Here is an 18,950-nt window from a genome sequence, read left to right as displayed (position 1 = left end):
CCTGTGGGTGCTCCGTGGTGCCATCAGGAGCCAGCCAGGGCTGGCCCTTGTGCGTTTGTTTTTCTCCCCTGTCCTGACTGTGGCAGGAGTGGTGCCAGGGCCCTTTATGCAGCTCATGTCTCTGTGGCCCTGTCCAGCCCCAGGTTGCAGAGTGCTTTGCAAACATTACCCAACCCTCGGCTCTCGGGGCGCATTACGTCACCCTGCTGGGGAGGGGCCAGCTCTGCGGCCACATCTCACCTCCCGTGCAGCTTGGCACGCGCTGACTGCCCTAGGGCTGCCTGCACTTCAGCCTCCCCACTGCTGGTGCAGGGGCACGTCCCAGCCGGGAGGTTTCCATACATAGACTGATCTGAGAGCAGTGGCTGGGCCTCCTAATAGTCCCGGGTGTTCTATAGATAGGGAAACTGAGGCATGCAGAGTCTGGAATAGAACTCAGGAGTCCTAGCTCTCTCACCCCTCCACCCCCTTCTCCAAACACCACTCTCCTCCCAGAGCTGAGAACACAGAACCCAGGAGTCCTGGCTCCCAGGGCTCTGCTCTAAGCTCTAGATAGTGCTGGATCAGACCGTTATTTACAAACCATGACGTCAGGGTCTGTTCAGTCTGGAGTGCAAGGTCTGAACCCCCCAAGAGGCCCCACACTGCTGTGATAGGCAGGGCTGTGGCCCTGGAGCTGAGGGGAGGCCTCACTTCCCCGGGCAAAGCGACGACTCGCCATGCGCGTGCCCTTGTGCATGTGTGTGTCTGAACGGGCTGGCTGCACCCTGCAGCTCTGGTAGGCATTCCCCACGCGAACGCTCAGCAATCATGGCAGCGTCGCCCTTCCCTGCCACCAGCGGCTTGCGGGTCCCATTGGGGTCTCCTGGCCGGAGCTGCTGCTCCCACGGTCTCTCGGCAGAGTTTGGGGCTGATGGCTCCCTGAAGAGACACAGCCAGCGCCAAGGGAGCAGAACGCAGCCCCTCTCCCCCAAACGGAGCAGGGCGCCAGCTCCGCGTGCAGCAGCCAAATGGTGCCCCCAGTTGGCTCCCACAGCCAGACGGTGCCAGCCCCCGGCATGCTCCTTGGGGCTTGGAGCCTGTGTGACGAAGCAGGACTGTTCTCAGTGTTTCCTCTGAATAGTGTGGGGGTGCCTCATTTCCCCTAGGCAGTTCTTAAGTCTCTAGGGGGTGGGATAAGGGTGTGTGATGGTTGCAGAGCCCTAGAGGGCAGGTGTGTGCAGGGGTCTGGACACAGAGAATGGCCGACACCCTGTTTCCTGGCAACGGATGGCCTGGGCCCTTCCCCTCCTGCAAGGTGAAAGCTGAAGGGTTGGAGAACAAAGGAATCAGGTGCCCTCCTGGCCTGGGAAAGGAACAAAGCCCAGAGGAGGAGGGGCTGGAGGGGAGTTTCAGTTTGGGGCTGGCTCGGGACATGGAGTGAAGGGCAGACATGATTGTCTGGCTCACTGCCCCCCCAAAATGGACCCGGCTGAGGGGTCCTGTTCTCTGCACCTACAAGCTCTGTTTTAGCCCATGTTCCTGTCGTCTAATAAACCTTCTGTTTTACTGGCTGGCTGAGAGTCATGTCTGACTGCGAAGTCGGGGGGCAGGACCCTCTGGCTTCCCCAGGACCCCGCCTGGGCGGACTGGCTGTGGGAGGCACATGGAGGGTCAGAGGATGCTGAAGGCTCCGAGGTCAGACCCAGGAAGGTGGAAGCTGGGTGAGCTGTGTCCCCTGCAGACAGTCTGCTCCCAGAAAGGAGACTTCCCCAGAGTCCTGACTGGCTTAGTAGGGAGCAGTTCCAGAGCATCGCCCAGGGAGTCGGTGACAGCCTGTTCCTGGGGCGGGCTCGGGGTGGGGACAGTGTTGGGCTGCAGACAGAGCTGCTCTCAGGCCTTTGAGCCCCCAGTGCCTGGTTTCTGCTGGCCTGATCCCCTTCCCATCTGCGGCATGGTCAGCGGGATTCATGGGATCCCAGCTCAGATGTGGTGTGTTCAGGGGCTGGGTCTCCACGGCTGTGCTGGGAACACGGAGCCACAGCTGACTGGGTGACCCACAAGCTTAGGAAAGACTCTCCCCGGGCAGGTGCCCTCGTGTAGACAGGGCTCCGGCAGCCCTTCCCACCAAGGATGCTGGTAGCAGGGCCTGGCCAGAGGCGGGGGTCTGGGTCACGCTGTGTATTAAGGTCACATTTATAAAGGATTAATAGACGCTAATCAGTTGTCACCTGCTTGCTTATAACTGGCACTTCCTGCCGAGGGGCTTTGAACTGTTCCCATGCGAGCTTCCAACGTCCTTGGCCACTCATCCATACTGGCCCCGTAACCCAGGCTGAGGCCAGGAGACGCCATGGGGCAGCGGCGTCTCCACGCACCCTGCTGGTGCTCTGTGAGTGTGCAAGGATGGCACAGCTGCACTGCACGTCCAGCGTGCCCACACCGCATTGCACATGTGCCCCTCCCGCTGCGCCCAGTGGCCAGGGGATCTCCGCAGGGGGCCAAAGAAGGGCTGGGCGCTGGCTGGGCCTTTGGATGCAGGCGAGCGAGGTCAGGAAAAGAGGAAATGTGCCAAGGATGAGATTGGACTGCCCAGGAGTGACCTCCCCCTGCCGGGGAGCTGGGCGTCTCTCCTGCCCCTCCCTGGCGGCTGCTGCAGCAGTTACTTAGCTGGCCCAGTGCTTCCCAGGCTGCTCCCTGCTTGTTTTAGTCTAGGCGATTATTCAGTGGCTTTGCAACAGCCTGGCCAGGGAATTGGCTGCTTTCCGAGGCCCAGGCTGGCTGAGTCACTGCTGCTGAGCTAGGGCTGCACTGACGGGCACACGGGTTCTCCTGGTCAGTCTTTGTGTGAGCGTGAGTCCCTCGAACCTGGCAGGCCTGTGTCTGAATGGGGAGTTTTCTGTCCATGGTGTTACGAAGGCAGACTCCTATGGATGGACTGAGACGTGCCCGTGCGCCCGCTTCTCCCCCATCGGGCACACGCCCTTCCCAAGACTTCTCCAAACACGCTGTGTTACAGTTTCCACCCTCTCCTGGTTCTGACCCAACCTCGGCCCCGCTCCTGGGGCTGGCGAATGGGCTGGAAGTGGCATTCGTCCCTCTGGTGCGTGCCCGGCGCGTGTCGCCCTTGCAGCGTGCTCTGGCTTTTCTCTCGTGCTGCTCCGTGAATGGGCAGGAGCAGCTGAGCGCTCGGTTCTCTGAGCAGGGGCATGGAGGGAATCGGTGCAGTAAATCTCGTGAGCTATGAAAGCATGGGCTGGGATCCCACTGCCCATCCCGGCTCCCAAACCCCTCCATAGCCGAGCCAGGCTGCCCAGGCAGGGCCCTCGCAGTTAGAGGTTAGAGGAGCAATCGGTGCAGGCAGCCCCCGACCGGGACATTGGGGTTAGAACGTGTCACATTTAAGCCTAACGGATGGAGAGCGGTGATTATGGCTCTGAGCAGCGGCTGGCAAACACAGTGCAGCAGAAGGTGGCGGGAGGGGGGTGTAACTGACCCCTGGCCTTGGCATCACAATTTGGGAGCTGGGTCCATGGGGCTGGATGCCCTGTTGAGCTCACACTCGGTTCTGGGTTCTCTGGAGGTTCTGGCTGTTGGTGTCCCAGTTGGGAGCTGCTGGGCATGAGAATTCAGCCCTTGTTTCCAAGCCTGACTGCGAGCAGAGCTCTCCAGGAACCCAGCCCCGAGGACCGGTGCTGAGCTCTGTGAGAATCTGGCCCAACTGGGCCAAAGCTGTCCTGGTGCGGCTGCACGGGGGCCGTGAGTCCTGGAGCCGAGCTGCCCGGCTCACGCTGCCTGTGCGGCCCCGGTGATGCCAATGCTGACACCCGCTGCCTTGTAAACAAAACGCCCCTTTGATCTGGCATGTAACGTGCCCACGCCGCAGCAGACTGATGGGTGGGAGCAGCCTGGCAGGAGAGGTGCATGCATGAGCAATTCCTCGCAGAGGCGGGGGACGCTGTGTCTGTGGGCGCAGGGACCAGGGCCAGCTCCTGCCACTGGGGAAATGGGTTTCTGTGTGTCAGGGATTTACCTGTTTGGGGAGGGCTCTTTGGGTGTGTTGGAGGCAATGCCAGCGAGACAGAGAAATCAGGGTTAGGGCCAACTCCCTACCTCCCTTCCCCCCCACCTCTGCCGGTGCCCCTCAGTCCCGACCCACAGCCCTTGCTGCTGTCCCAGCCCTAGGCCGCCCATGGCTCTGCCAGTGCCCCTCTGCCTGGCACACAGAGGCAGCTGTTCATGCCCAGCTGCACGCTGACTTTTTGACCACAGTGAAGGCCCTTTGTGGGTTCGATCGTGTCCTGTGCTGGGGCAGCCAGTGCCCCTCCATGTCCGTCCGTCCGTCCGTCTGTCTCCTCCCCGCTGCGGGGGAGGTCAGTGCTGGCAGTTTTGCCCCAGCTGAGTTCTGAATTGAGGAGCTCAGAGGTGTGATCCCGCTCGGGGAAGCGAGGGCGCCGCGCTTGGGAGAGGGGGTCACAGGGATCGACTGGTGCCCAGGTGCATGGAGCAGGCACGAGCCACCCTAGCCACAGAGCAGAGCCTGGACGGGTTAGCTCTTGGTCCTCGTTAGGGGTGGGAGTGTGGGGAAGGGACTAGCCATGGTCAGGCCCCTTCCCTGGAGGGTTCTGGGCCCTTCGCCGTCCCAGGAGTGGCCAGGGCTCTGGGAGAGCAGTGCCATCACACTCTCCCCAGCCTGGACCGTGGCGGTGTCCCACCAGGGACCCCACGGCACTGCAGGCCCCCCTGCATCTGCGGTGGGATCCTGGCCCCTCCCAAACTGCCCAGGGGCTGCCCTCTCCTGGGCTAGCGCTGATGGGGCCTTGGTGCAGCCACTGGCCATGTTGCTGCCATGCCGCCATGGCACCAGTGTGGGGAGAGCACCCACGTGGTCCAGCCCGGTGATTGGCATCTGGTGGGCCTGCTCCCCCAGGGCCCTATGGCTGGGGGCACTTTTCCCATTGGCCGTGCCGCCTTATGATGCGTCTGTGACCCCTTGGCGTAATGGGGGCAGCCTGGGCCCAGTGGGCAGGCTGAGGCAACGGCTTGTCTGTGGGGACAGGCGTTGGCTTAGCTGCCCGTGCCCTTCCTATGTGTGTGTCCGTCCGTCGGACTCCTCTGTGGACGCTCCATAGTGACACACTAATGCAACACATTGTAAGGAGAGTCATCACTTTAGATAAGCTATTACCAACAGGAGAGTGGGTTTGTGTGTGTGTTGGGGGGGTGGGGAGAAAACCTGGATTTGTGCTGGAAATGGCCCACCTTGATTATCGTACGCATTGTAAGGAGAGCGATCACTTTACATAAGCTATTACCAGCAGGAGAGTGGGGTGGGGAGAGAGAAAACCTTTTGTAGTGGTAATCACCCATTTTTTCGTGGTTTGTGTGTATAAAAACGTCTTCTATACTTTCCACGGCATGCATCCGATGAAGTGAGCTGTAGCTCACGAAAGCACATGCTCAAATAAATTGGTTAGTCGCTAAGGTGCCACAAGTCCTCCTTTTCTTTTTACTAATGCAACAGCCCTGGATCCAGGCCCTTCTCCGTCCCCACTTGCTGGCATTGCGAATTCCTGCCTGGCTCCTGTGATGGACACGGGCAGCCCCGACGCCAGGGCTGGGATAAACCGCTCCCAAGGGGACGCGCTCTCCAACCCGCACGCAGGCCCCACTGCAGCCGGAGGGGGCCGACGCCTCTCGTCAGTGGGCAGGGACCTGGGTGCTGCCAGCGAAGGGGCAAGTGTCCTGAGCCCCAGGTAGCAAACAAGTCATGGCACCTTCACTCCGGGTGACCTTTTGGTACCACGCTCCCAAAGGAACATCAGTGCCCCTCGATCCTGAACTGCCGCCCCCACTAGCCTGTATCTGAACCGGCGCTGAGCTTGCCAGCTCTGCTGGACGGCCCGCACGGCTCTATGACGGTGGGTGTGGGGTGCCCTCCCAACGCGCCCTCTTGTAGCCATGGGCAGGAGCCTGCCCCGCTCTCTGCTGACTCCCACCAACCCAGCTGTGTGTGTGTGTGGGGGGGGACGGGGACGGGGTGTGTGTGTGTGTTCCCCTGCTTTGTCTCGCTCCTGCTGGGCTGGGAGAGTCCTGTCCGTCCATCCGGTCAGGCCCAGTCTGTCGCTTCCTGTGGGAGCGGGTGGGGTGCGGGAGGCGCTGGGTGGCCCTGCACGGGGGAGGCTGCCTTTGGTTGCTGGAGATGCCTCGGCCTCACATGGACATTCTTGCAGCATTAGTCAATTGTTGTGCGCAGAGCACTTGCCGCAGGCTCTGTCTCGGCTGCTGGGACCAGAGCTGGGCTGGAGCGATGACGTGGTGGGAGCTGGGAGGGCACTGTCCTGGGCTGGGAAAGGCAGTTCCCACTCCAGCGCTGGGAAGGGATGGGGTGCTGTACCCACAGCCAGCCGGGGGGGTCCTGCCTCCTGCCGTGCAATCTGTCCAGCCCCAGGCCCTCCCCTTCCCCACCCCGGGAACCCTTCCCTTGTGAGTGGTACTGTTTTGGGGCAGGCTTAGCTCTGAGCCAAGGATCCAGGACCCTCGGCCCCCACCTGGGAGTAGGGCAGGCAGCTGCTCCCACAGGAAACAGGGTGGCTTTGTGCCCTGCTGGCTGATGGCCGGTGCCGGGCAGTGCCAGGCCCTGGCCGATGGGCGCTCTATGCATTGTGTGAGCTGGCCAGAGGGACGCGATGTGCCTGGCACCTGTAGCATGGGGCTGTGTGACTGTGGGGGTTGTGGGGCGCGTGGGCAACTGCTAACTGCCGTGGGGCCCTGCCCTCCATGGGAGGCACGGCTGTGTTCGGGAGGGGGCAAGGCAGGGCCTGTGGGATCTGGGCCCAGCAGTGCCCAGAAATGTGCCCTGGGCAAGCCGCCCGCCAGGGTGGTTCCAAGCCCAGCCTCCTCCGCTGGGGCTGACCCCACTGCCCAGGCCTGAGAGAGCAGCACTGGGTGGCCCTTGTATGAGACGCATGGGGGCCCCCAGGGGCTGCCCCATGCCTGGCAGAGCTGGAGGGGGCTGCTGAGGGACTGGGGGGAGAGGGGTACTCGGGGAGCTGGGAGTGGGAGCCAGGCCGTGAGTCACAGGCCCTGGGGCTGGAGTGAGCAGTGTTCAGTGTCACTTCTCACATCCTGTCCTTGGTTCCTGTTTCGAGGCTAGAAGAGTCTGCGCCCATTGGGGAGGGCGGTGCCAACTGGCTCCCCTCTGCCGCTATGGCCCAGTGCAGATGGGCACCGCTGGCGGCCCCGTGGAGCCAGGACGATGCCAGGACGGCCCTGCCCGGCCACTGATCACCCTGGCCCTGGAACGCGGCTGGCAGGGGTTGCTGCTGAGTGAGGCCATGGGCCAGGGCGCTGGGGTGGGGTGGGGTGGCAGAGCGGGGCTCTGGCATGCCGACCTCCCCCGATTCCTGCCCCAACATGGTGGAGATCTTCCCTGGGGCCCAAGCGTGGGGCTGGCCTGGGCTCTGGGGAAGGATTGACCTTGTTCTCTTCTGCTTCTGTGTTTCAGCTAAAGCAGCAATCCCTTCAGGGCAGAGCGTCCCCCCCAAGAGTGACCAGCCAGCTCCTGCTGCAGCCTCCTCCCCGTCTACAGGAGAAACACTGCCCCCCAGGAGTGACTGGCCTGCCCCTCCCGCAGCGACCCCTATGGGAGACTGCATCCCACCCCAGAGCGACCAGCCCTCCCCCCCTGCCACATCCACCCCTGTTGCAGTGACCCCTCTGGGAGAAGCCCTGCCCCCCCAGGGAGACCAGCCAGCCCCTGCTGCTGCCCCCCCACCTCCAGGAGAAGCCCTACCCCCACAGCGAGGCCAGTCAGCCCCTGCCGCTGCCCCCCCACCTCCAGGAGAAGCCTTGCCGCCCTGGGGAGACCAGCCAGCCCCTGCCCCCGCACCTCTAGGAGAAGCCTTGCCCCTCCAGCGAGACCAGCCAGCCCCTGCCTCTGCCCCCCCATCTCCAGGAGAAGCTCTGCCCCCCCGGCGAGACCAGCCAGCCCCTGCCTCTGCCCCCCCATCTCCAGGAGAAGCTCTGCTCCCCCGGCGAGACCAGCCAGCCCCTGCCGCTGCCCCCCCACCTCCAGGAGAAGCCCTGCCCCCGCAGCGAGGCCAGCCAGCCCCTGCCTCTGCCCCCCCACCTCCAGGAGAAGCTCTGCCCCTCCAGCGAGACCAGCCAGCCCCTGCCGCTGCCCCCCGACCTCCAGGAGAAGCTCTGCCCCCCCGGCGAGACCAGCCAGCCCCTGCTGCTGCCCCCCCATCTCCAGGAGACGCTCTGCCCCCACAGCCAGCCTCAGCCAGCCAGCCAGCCAGCCCCAGACACCAGCCAGCCCCAGTAGTTGCTCCAGCCCCTGTGGAAGAGACCCCTTCAGGAGCAAAGAGCCCTCCAGGAAATGCCCGGCTTTCCCCAGCTGCAGCCGCCCCCACGGGAGAAACGCTACCCCCCAGGAGCGATGGGCCATCCCCTGCCACCGCCGCTTTTCCGCCACCTGCCGCAGCGGCCACCAGCCCCAGACCCAAGCAAGGTGCGTGCATCTCTGGGGCAGTGCTGCACAGGGCCTTGGGTACCTCCTCTTCTGCCCCCATAGCCCTGGCCCGAAGGGATGATTCCCGCTTGGCGGACAGGCCCAGAGCAGCGGGGCTGGGATGACCCGAGTGCCCGTGGCTGGCCCACATGGCGCCTGGGATCTCCCCATCGTGGAGCTCACTCACAGGAGCTGGTGCGTTGATCCCTGCAGCCGGCTCTGGGGGCTGAACCAGGCTTTGCAGGGACTGCCCAGGGCAGCTGGGGCCCGGGGCGGGTGTGCGGCCCCAGAGCACCCCTCTGCAGGGATTAGCGGGAGCATCCTGGCCAGCATGGGGGCTGCGCCGGTCACGGCACGGAGCACCTGCCCGTGCTCTCAGGCCACGGTCCGGTTCCCTGGGCAGCTCTTGGCTGAGGCCATGTGTCCAGGGCAAAGAGGCAACAGGCACAACCCTCATGGATCACACGTCGGGCGCCTTCCCCTCTGCCCAGCAGATGTCCCGAGCCTCCCCTGGCCGGCTGGCTGGGGCCAGGGTAGGGCTTCAGAGCCCTGTGCTGAGCAGATTTTCTCTCGTCTCCCCCCAGGTGCCCAGAAAGCTGAAGCAAGGCAGAGGCAGGCGAAGGAGCGGAGGGAAGAGCGGGCCAAGTACCTGGGTGAGGAGCCAGTGAGGCTGGCGTAAGCCCCAGGCCAGGCCCCTTGCAGAAGGGAGCTGGGGGAGAGGGCCGTGTGTGCGGGTGCCCTGGGCTCTGGGGACCTGTTTGTCTCTGGTGGGCGATGGGCACACGGCAGCGTGGAGAGGGCGCCGTGGGCACCAGGGACGTGGCCTGGATTTGGTTCTCAAAGGGGAAAGCGGGATAAAGACAAACCCAGTTAGAGGAGCTCTGTGGGTTCATTGGGAGTCTGATTAGCCGGGAGTCGCAGGATTAGGCCCGGGCGGTGGGATCCTGGCGAAACATGGTGCCCCTGCTGCCCCAGGAGCCCTGAGCGAGCCAGGGCCTCGTGCTCTTGCAGCTCCCGGCAGTCGCACTGCAGGGCCCCCTCTGCGTCCCCACACAGCAGCCTCCTTGTCTCCCAACTATTTCCACCCTCATTCCCCCATTGTTTCCCTGAATATGCTTTTCAGGCCGGCTTCTCTACTCCCTTTTGTCCTGGCCCCGGGCTCCTCCCCTCCGCGCCCAGCCGTTGCTGCGGGTGCCTCTGCCCCAAATCCTCCCCCGACACCTGTGGCTCTGACTCCTGCCGTGGGCTTCCGCCTGCAGGGAGCTTGGCAGAGCCCAGCTCCTCCGGCCACCTGACCCCAGCAGCTGCACGGCCCCACCCTGTCCAGCTCTGGGCCCCTCCAGAGCTTCTGCTCCAGCACTCCCTGGGGGGATCTAAGCGAGCGGACAGTCAGAGGTGCTGTCCCAGGGCTTCCCACCCTTCCTCAGGCAGTGCCCCATCCCCTGCCGATCCAGAGTGGCCACTGCTCCCCCCGCTGTTGCCTGGCCAGTGTCCGGAGGAAGGGGGAAAAGTCCATCATGCCTGTGGCCAGCAACACTGTGCTGGGGGCTGCCTCCTGGGCATCGGAGCTGGGCCCGGGTGCCCTCCCCTGCCCTCCTTTGCTGTATCTGCCTGGGGCAGTGAAAGGGGGCCAGCTTAGATGGGGTGCCCATCGTGCTTGGCACTGCCTGGCCCCAAGAGCAGAGAGGCCCAGGACGGAAAGGGCCGTTTCTAGAGGCCCTGCACTGTCATGACTTAACTGGAAGGGCCGGGGTGGGGCGCTGCGGCCTGAGCCCAACCACCCAAGCCATGGCCCTGGGCAGGAACCCGGCCCGGGCAGGAACCCAGCCCAGCCTGGCCCTGTGGCGCAGGCCGGCCAGCTCGCCGGGGGCTGCGTGTTGCGGGCTCCATCCCCTCACAGCCGCGCTCTCTCTTGGCAGCCACCAAGCGAGCGCTGTGGCTGGAGAAGGAGGAGAAGGCCAAGGTGCTGCGGGAGAGGCAGCTGGAGGAGCGCAGGAAGCGGCTGGAGGAGCAGAGGCTGAAGGCGGAGAAGCGTCGGGCCATCCTGGAGGAGCGCCAGAGACAGAAGCTAGAGAAGAACAAGGTGGGAGCGGGGATGGGGGGGGCAGCCTTTGGTTGGCATAAAACACCCCTGGGTACGAGATCTCCAGGCACAAAACAGGATGGAAAAACCACCCCAAACTCTCCAGCCCTTAGAAGAGTCACCCCAGGCCCCACCTCCCCTGTGCACTTGTAACCCCCACTGCATGCCCCACCCCGCCTCCCCTGTGCCCCTGCACGCCCCCAGCATGCAATTGCTCCCCAGCTCCCCCTGCACCCACAGACCCGTGTCCTGCGCCTCCCTCCACAGGCCCTGGCAGTGCTGGGGGCGGCTGGCGACAGGTGCTTGTCCTGACTCGCTATGGAGCCCACGTCACGGCTGCTTCTCCTTCCCCGGTACTTGTTTCAGAGCCAGCCCCTCACCCCGGCCCCTCAGGCGGGGCCCCGATGCTGGGATGCCTGCTCCCCCAGCCTTTCACCCCCTCCTCTCCTTGTCGCAGGAGCGCTACGAAGCCGCCATCCAGAGGTCAGCCAAGAAGACCTGGGCCGAGATCCGGCAGCAGAGGTGGTCATGGGCTGGCGCACTGCACCAGAACTCCTCCCGGCACAAGGATGGTGAGTCGGGGGCTCAGGCGCACGCCTGGCTGGGCACAAGCTGCCTGGGCTCCCCACTGGCGTGCAAAGATGAAAGGGGGGGGATGTGGAATCCTAGGCCACGTGGGGCACCGGGCTCTCTGCAGCGGGCCAGGCTCTTCAGTCGGCTGTGCCAGGGTTCACCCACCGCAGCCTGCCTCCAGGCTGCTGCTGGGAATGGCCGAGGGAGGGGCTGGGCAGGTTTGCAGTGTCCAGGTAGGGGCAGGGCCGGGGGGATCCATCAGAACCTCCTTGCCCCTGAGCAGCTGCCTTCTGCAAAGCGGCACCAGCGTGGTACCCTGCGACCGTCAGGGCCCCTCCCTCTGCGCCGGGTTGTCGCTCTCGGTGCCCTCGCCCTGTGTGTGGGCTCTCCGTGTTCGCATTGCCCAGCGGAGTTCAGTGGCTGGTGTCCTATCCGCGGGCAGGGGTGTTGGCGCCCACTCGCTCCCCGTCTCCAAAGCCGTGCCCCCGCCTGGCCGTTTCTGGGCAGCCCGCAGGAAGGGGAGTGACGTCGGCCGGTCGTTGGGACTACAGATCTGTGTTGGTGCCGTGTCGCCCTCTGTCTCGCTGGGAATGTGAGCATGTGTGGGAATGGCACGACGTTCTGGGGGCCCGTGCCGCCGTCACCCCGTCCCCATGGCGCGGGCCAGTCGACGGCTGGTCTGCGTGTGCTGAGCTGGGGCTGCACAGAGCGCCATGCATCGCGTTCGCTTCGCCTTCCGGGGAGCCCCTCACGGGCAGGTGGGATGGGACTCGGAGTCATTTGTCCCCTTTACTGCCACTCCCCCCCGTTCCTGGGCACTCAGCTGGGACTGGCACTGCCCAGGGTTCGCGCCGCCCCCCCCCCCCCCCCAACGAACAGGTCTGAGCAGGGCCCGAATGGGGGAAGCTCTGCCCACAAAGAAGCTCCGCCCTGTGAGGTCCCCTCTCCGGGTCGGTGGGAGCAGCTCCTGGCTCAGCCGCCTCTGCGTGCGGCTTCACCACGCCCAGGGCTCTGCTGGGCTCAGCTCCGTTTTGACTGAGGGGAAAGAAACCTATGGAGGCAGCTCCCCAAGCTGCCCACCCGTGGCACCAAAATGCAGCGTTGCTCCCTTGAGTTGTGCAGATCAGGGACACGCCCCCACAACCCTCTCTGCTCTTCCACACGTGAGGCGTGAAATAGTGAACAGTGCTGGCATTGAAGTGATCCCGGCTGGGCCGCTGAGCGAATGGGGCGGTTCTCCTTGCCAAGCTGTGGGTGCAGGCTCTCTGCAGACTCAAGTAAATATCTCTGCCTCATGTACACGCGGGCCATGTTTCTGGGGTTCTCTTTGCAGCCAGAGCAGCTAGAGGCTGGCTGTAAGGGGCGCAGGCCGAGGCACTGGAGAGGCAGTGGCATGAGAGAGGTGGGGGTGCCTGCTGGCTGAGTCCAAGTCCCGTTTGTGGGGGAACTTGGAGGGAATGGCTGAGTTTAGTTTGTTTCTACTGGGAGCCGTCGATGGAGCTGGGTTCACAGGCAGGGTCCTGACCTGGGAGAGCTGGGCCCAGCCCTGGCCCTGCCCCAAATTCTGACAGGTGCTTGAACAGTCTGGAGCAACCCAGCCAGCTGGGGACGCCTGTCACTCCGACTCGCTGCCCTCTGGTTCCGGGGAGCCCAGCATGGGATGCCCCGGATCTGATTGTCCAAGAGGCTGTGCAGCTCGCAATGGGGCAGCCCCCTTGGCGTCTCGGGCCAGCTCCGCCCATCAGCAGCTGCTTTTGCAGATTCCGACCCTAGGCAGTCTGGGGGGAAAGCCCCTTTTTGCTCTTAATTTTTTATTATTTTTTTTAATGGTTCTTTCCCAAGCAATGAACTTGAACAGGAGATTCTCCCGCTCCCCCCGGCCCTGTCTGACACCCCATCCTGCTGCAGGGGTCTCTCACATGCTGCTAGGCTCCCTGCTCTCAGTGGGGCGTCGGGATGCGCAGGAGGTCTGCTCCGTCGGGCTCGCCTGGCATCTGGGCCAAGGGCGCCCAGACCTGCCCCACAGACAGCCCTGGAGCCCTGGCCTGAGTGCCACGTCCCTGCCTCAGGGCTCTGCTCTGGCTGCCAGCCTGTGCCGCTCAGCAGCTGCTGGCTCGGTGCAGAGGAAGCCCCAGCTCCCACCTCCAAGGCGTGGGGCTGCCTGGAGCACTGTGGGACCTTCCCAGGAACTCTCCTCCCAGCCGTCCCATGGCTGGTCCCTGGCTGGGACTCCTGGCAGTAGCCGAGCTGCTCCCCCTCCCCTGCACCGCCCCGGGAGGGCTGACCCCAACCAGGGAAAGCTGCAATGAGTTAGATTGGAGCGGGCAGTTCCACCCTGGGGCAGCCCCTCGGGTGGGCTGAGCCTGCCCTGGCCCATGTCTGAGATGGAGGTTAGTCCCCAGCCCATGGCACTCTGATGCAAACTCCCACCGCGCCATGCGATGCAATGAGCCGTGCTCAGAGAGGGCCGGGACTGGAGCAGGACAGGATCGAGTGGCCACTGGTAGAGTCGGGGGGCTGGGTTCAGTGTGTATGTTTAGGGGGAGCCTGTCTAGTGCCTGTGGCCCACCCCCTCTCGCACGCCCCCCCAGCCTCCTCTCCAACCAAACTCTGCTGGCGCCAGCTACGCTGTGCAATGGGGCTGGATTCAGGAGAGGTGAACTGCCCTTTGACCCCAAGCTGGAGTCCTCAACCAGCAACTTCTGAGCCCATCCTGGCACCGCCCCTGCTCCTGGCAGCCTCCAAGACCAGACACAGACCCGGCTTCTCAAGAGGCCCAGCTGTACGGGGCCCAGGTGCGTCGTCCCAAAGCACCCAGCCAGGTCCTGGAGGAGGAGATCCCTGTCTGATGAGCAGAACCCCTCACGGGCCGGGCCAAGCCAGAGTGCCACGGGGCACTGATGCTGTTCAGCGCTCCCTCCAGCCGGAGCTTCCCCTGGGCAGAGCGTCCAGCACCCCCGGTGGATGTTTCAACAGCTCTCAGTGGATCCCAGCAGCTGCCTTGTGCCTCCTGCGTGCTGCTCCCAGGGCTCTGTCTCCTGCCTGCGCTGGGCTGCTCTGACGCTGCCCCTCCACCCCTGCGGTCCTGTGCTGGGAGCAGACCTCCTCCTGGAGCCCCAGCCTCCGCCCCAATGCCCACATCCCCGTCGAGGGGAGCTCCGTCCTGCCACTCGAGGGGCGCACGATGCTGCATGCCTGCATGCAAGGTTCCCCCGGCTTCCAGCCGCCGTGACCTTAATGCCCTTGTGTCTTTTCCCTCCTTTAGGTGTGAGCCGGTGCTCAGTGTCCGCTGTTAACCTCCCCAAACACGTGGACTCTATAATCAACAAGCGGCTCTCCAAATCCTCCGCCACTCTCTGGAACTCTCCCAGTAGAAGTAAGAGACCTTTGCCTTTCCCACCAGTGCATGGGGCCAGTGGGGAGAAGCAGCTGAGGGAGCTGACCCCAGCTCCAGCCCAGCACTAGGGAGATGCCCCTTTGAGTGCCAGGCAGTGCCCACCCCCCCCCAATCCCTGCCCTCGCAATGTGCCGCCCATGGAGAGGGGAGAAGCCGTTTGCTGTTTTTTCTTGCAGGAAGAGCCAGGAGCCCGCAGGTGTCTCCTCGCTTGCTGGGCGAAGCATCCTCCCCGGCCTGTCAGCGTGGCGCTCTGCCTGTGACCCAGGTCTCCAGTGGGGAACCAGCCGGTTCTCTGGGGAACCCCCCATGTTCGGTGGGAGCTGAGGCCATGTTCGGGCATCGCCCCCCACCCTCGGCAGCTCTCACTCAAGGGAGCCGGGGGAAAGCTGCACAGGGCCGGTGAATTCAGCACCAGAGGGGCTGGTGCCAGACGCACTGGGGTCCTTGCTGCCCCTTGGGTGGGGGATGGGGAGGGTGAGCAGGCCGGGTGCTTGTGATGCTCCGTTAGTGTGACTGGCATGTGGGGCACCTGGGGTTGCATGTGTGAGCCGGGGGGAGGGGGTGGGGATGGCGCTGCTGTGCTCAGAGCATGGGGTCACGGTTGGGCTGCCAGCAGCTTGGGCTCCATCGGCTATGGGGCAGGGTGGGGGGGTTGCTGAGGGATGGCGCCCTCCGGACTGCTGGCCTACAGCTGGCCCGCCCCCACCGCAGTGCTCGGGGGGGGGAAGGGGCTAGCTCTTGGTCCGGCTCCGCTCCGCCCCGCCCTGGCAGCATGGGCCATGGGGGCCTGGCGGGTGGAGCAGGAGTCTGTATGCGCCGTGCCCCTCCAGACGGGCTCCTAGGCAGGGCAGCTCGCCGCGAAGAAGGCTGGCAGTGCCAGGCCCATGGCCGCTGCCTGCACGGGCTGCCTGGCTCTGCAAGGAGCTTGCTCGAGGAGCCGGAGCCCTGTTCCCAGCCCTGCACCGCGGCTCCCCGCGCCGGAGGACTATTTATAACCCCCGAGCTGCTGTTCTGTTTGCCAGTTGCCTAGTGATGAGAGTTTGCAGCCCTCCCGTGCTGCGGAGGTATAAATAACCCGAGCAGCTGATGGGGTGGTGACTGGCAGGGGCAGGGCTGTCTGAACCTGGCTCAGCTGCCCCACGGGGGCTGAGGGGAGCTGGCTCTGCCAGGGGGTCAGCTGTGAGCGGGCAGGCTGCAGAGCTCTGTGCCAGGGGCTGAGCTGCCCTCCAGGCCTGTGGGTCAGGGCCCAAGCAGCAGGTGCTGCAGCCTGCTAAACCCCAGGGCACATGAGGGCGGGGGTCTGGGTCTCGGGGCTCAGTGGGACAGGGTTACAGCTGACCCCTGAGTTCAGGACTTCCTGTCTCCAGGAGTGTGATGGTCTGAGCCCAGGGCCTGACCCCCAGGAGCCATGGGGCTGTGTTAGCCAGGCGTGGTGCCAGGGGAAGGGCTGGAGAACTCGGTGTTGGCGGTCCTTGTCTGGTGCCCCCCTTTGTCACTCGTGTCCCCAGTTCACCCGACCTGGCCTGGAGGGTCTTTGCTCCCCCCCATGAGAGGGATTCCCAGGAGGGGTGCTGGCTCGTGGCTGAGGCTGTTTTCGGGGTGGGGGTTGCAGTGAAGGGACAGATGGATCCCAGCAGGGCCCAAAATGGGGGTGGGTAGGGGGAGACTGCCAAGGGCAGCACATGGTCCTGGAGCTGCGGTGTCAGCCCTGTGGAGTCGTCGCACTCGGAGCGTCGGCCCGCGTGGCTGAGCAGGTGTTCGCCGTCCGGGGGCTGAGCTGGGCCCAGGGTCCATGGGGATGCCAAAGCCAGTGCCCCCTTCCCCCACAGCTGGAGTGATGCAAGCCATGGGTCTAGGCCCAGAGCTGGCCACCACGGTGTGCAGAGGCCTTGGGGATGAGTGCCCTGCCCAGCTCTGGGGAGCTGGCATGGGCAGTGCCTATCCCGTTGTCATCCTGCTGCACCGTTGCCGGCTGGTCTCCTCTTACTGTGTACATTGGTCTGCCCGTCTGGCCCCGATTTCACTGGGGCTTCCCCGAGGCGAGTGCCAGGCTGGGGAAGGTGCTGGCTGGGGGCAACCTGGGCAGCAGCAGAGTGAGCTATCCCAGTCCTGCCCTGGAGGGGCCTCAGAGCAGCAGGAGAGAAGGCTTCATGCTTGGCTCAGTCCTTGGCCCTCTGCTGAGACCGGGCTGCGCGAGAGGGCGCCTCTGCAGTGGACAGGCAGGGCCTGGAGGCTCCTTGCCCAAGCTGGCGGCATGTTGCCCTGGCCCCTGCAGGGCGATTCCCCCTGCACCCCGGTGGATAAGGAACTGCAGGCCTGCCGGGCTCCCATCCCTTCCCATGCCGTGTGGGCTCTGTGGGATGCCCACCGGGAGAGTGGCTCAAGCAGGGCCCACAGGCTGGGGTGGGGGAGAGCAGCCCTAGGGAGGGGGCTGCTGGAAAGGGCTCTGCCCAGCTGAGCCTCTCCAAAGGTCTTGCAGGTGGGACTGCTACCGGGGGGGCGCTGGCAGGCGTCCGGGGGCACCGGGGCCCTAACCCAGGCCCGCCGTCACTCGGGGCGCTCTCCGTGGGCTTGGGTAGGCGGAGGGCTTGGGGTGTCACTGAGGCGTTGAACGGGCTGGCAGCAAGGAGGCCTGGGAATGGAGATGGTGGGGGAGGGGTGAGTGTTTAGCCAGCTGGTGCCAGCATGGACCCAGGGCCTGAGGGTGGGGGCGCACCTGGGCCTGGAGAGGTGCTAAGGTCCCCCTCCCCGAAACTCTTATTTCTTTGCCAGACCGGAGCTTGCAGCTGAGCCCCTGGGAGAGCAGCATCGTGGACCGGCTCATGACGCCCACCCTCTCCTTCCTGGCCCGCAGCAGAAGTGCTGTGACGCTGGCCGGCACTGGCAAGGAGCAGGGTAAGCTGCACCCCGCGGGGCAGCCGGGGGCGCGTGGAGCAAGGAAAAGCCAAAGCCATAGGGCTGGGCAGGGGCTGGGCAGCACGAGACCTTGTCCAAGGAGGCGCCTGGTGACTCAGTCCGTGACAAGCTGAGGTCAGAGATGCAGCCAGCCGGCCTTGGTTCTCCAAGCTTGGGGGTGGGATGCGGGAGCAGACAGTGCGTTTTGGGGCGGGAAGTGGCTTCTGCTGGGATCCTGGGCCCTGCAGAGCAGTACCTGGACCCCGGGGAAGGGCACACTGACAGGGGAGGGCAGCTGGGTGTCTCTGGAGGATGCTGGGTCTCTGGGCGCCTGTGCCCTGGTTCCCTGCTGGGGGGACAGTGTGGCCTTATGGTAACCTGCCTCTTCTCTCCTACTGCCCCCCTCCCACCCCGCCTTGTACTGTCCTGGGCACGTCTGCACCCGACAGCTCCTTTCTGGTGACCCAGCCCTTGAAATCTGCTCTGGAGACCATGGGCCGGGGCCGGTCGCTCACTCGCTGGCCCCTGGGGCTGGGCCTGGCAGGGTCTCTGCTCTGTTGGGTTTGTGCCTCTCGGCTTTGCATGGCTGGGGATTATCCCCCAAGGGTCTGGCTCCCCGCCCCCAGTCACCACACCAGGGTGCCCTGGGCGCTAACGCTGTGTGGCAGGGGGCTAGTGGTCTCAGCCCAGTCTGTCCCCAGGCCTCTGTTCCTCTGGAGACCTCCACATGCTGGGGTCCCCCCACTCCTCTGGAGGAACAGCCCTGCAGCCTGTTGTCTGATGATCCCTGCCCCTGCCAGGGCGGCCAGCCTGACCGTGTGTGCTCTCTGCCCCCAGCGGTGCCGGTGTGCCCCCGCTCTGCCTCCACCAGCCCCCTCAGCCCCTGCAACAACCACCGCATGCAGCGTCGCTGCTGGGAGTGCCGCAGGGCGGTGGCCAGCAGCCCGGACGTGACGCCGCGCCGGAGAGCCGAGTCCTCGCCTGTGAGTGCTGCCCTGTCCCCGAACACAGCTCTCCCTAAGCGCAGCCCTGCGCGGGAACCAAGCGCATCTCCAGCGCCTGGCTCCCCTGGGCCCCGGGCTCTGCCCCCTCGTGTCTGGGGGATGGGGTGGTTTGTCGGGCAGGACCCCGCTGCAGCCAGCCCGTGATGGGCGCTGGCCAGACAGCAAACCCAGCAGGAACAGATCACATCGCTGCTGCTGCCTGCCACCCACCAGCCAGACCCGACCAGCCCTCGAGGGCCTGGCCAGCCCTTAGTGTCCCCTGCAGAGCAGGCCTTGCCCCTGGGGGGTCTCAGAGCTGGCATTCGGGCTGTGCCCCATAGAAACAGCCCAGTCCTGAGCTGCTCCCAGACCCTGGGCAGATCTCTGTGCCTCGGTTTCCCCTCTGTACCAGGGGGTGACAGCCAGGGGACTGTGAGAGATTCGTGTGCCCCCAGCCTTGGCCCCATCTCGCAAGGAGCTGGCAGGTCGCCAGCCCCTCGTTATCATTCTCCCTGCTCCTGGGCT

At 64.9% G+C, this 18,950-nt stretch overlaps 1 protein-coding gene across 3 annotated transcripts in view; it reads left to right on the top strand.

Annotated features, from left to right (window-relative positions):
• Positions 1–18,950, top strand: part of MAP7D1 (MAP7 domain containing 1) — a 37,936-nt gene that overhangs the window by 12,995 nt on the left and 5,991 nt on the right. For 2 of the 3 annotated variants that reach the window (XM_073317555.2, XM_073317554.2), the window contains exons 2-8: positions 7,487–8,494; positions 9,079–9,147; positions 10,414–10,577; positions 11,035–11,149; positions 14,416–14,526; positions 17,320–17,442; positions 18,280–18,425. In XM_073317555.2, the coding sequence (XP_073173656.2) occupies positions 7,487–8,494; positions 9,079–9,147; positions 10,414–10,577; positions 11,035–11,149; positions 14,416–14,526; positions 17,320–17,442; positions 18,280–18,425 (1,736 nt within the window). The remainder of the gene's footprint in view (positions 1–7,486; positions 8,495–9,078; positions 9,148–10,413; positions 10,578–11,034; positions 11,150–14,415; positions 14,527–17,319; positions 17,443–18,279; positions 18,426–18,950) is intronic. The other variant, XM_073317556.2, reaches the window with a different exon arrangement.

The sequence above is a fragment of the Lepidochelys kempii genome, chromosome 19 (genome assembly GCF_965140285.1).
Source record: "Lepidochelys kempii isolate rLepKem1 chromosome 19, rLepKem1.hap1, whole genome shotgun sequence".
In the NCBI taxonomy this organism is placed as follows: domain Eukaryota; kingdom Metazoa; phylum Chordata; order Testudines; family Cheloniidae; genus Lepidochelys; species Lepidochelys kempii.
The sequence above is the reverse complement of the archived record's forward strand: the minus strand, read 5'-3'. Positions and strand labels throughout refer to the sequence as shown.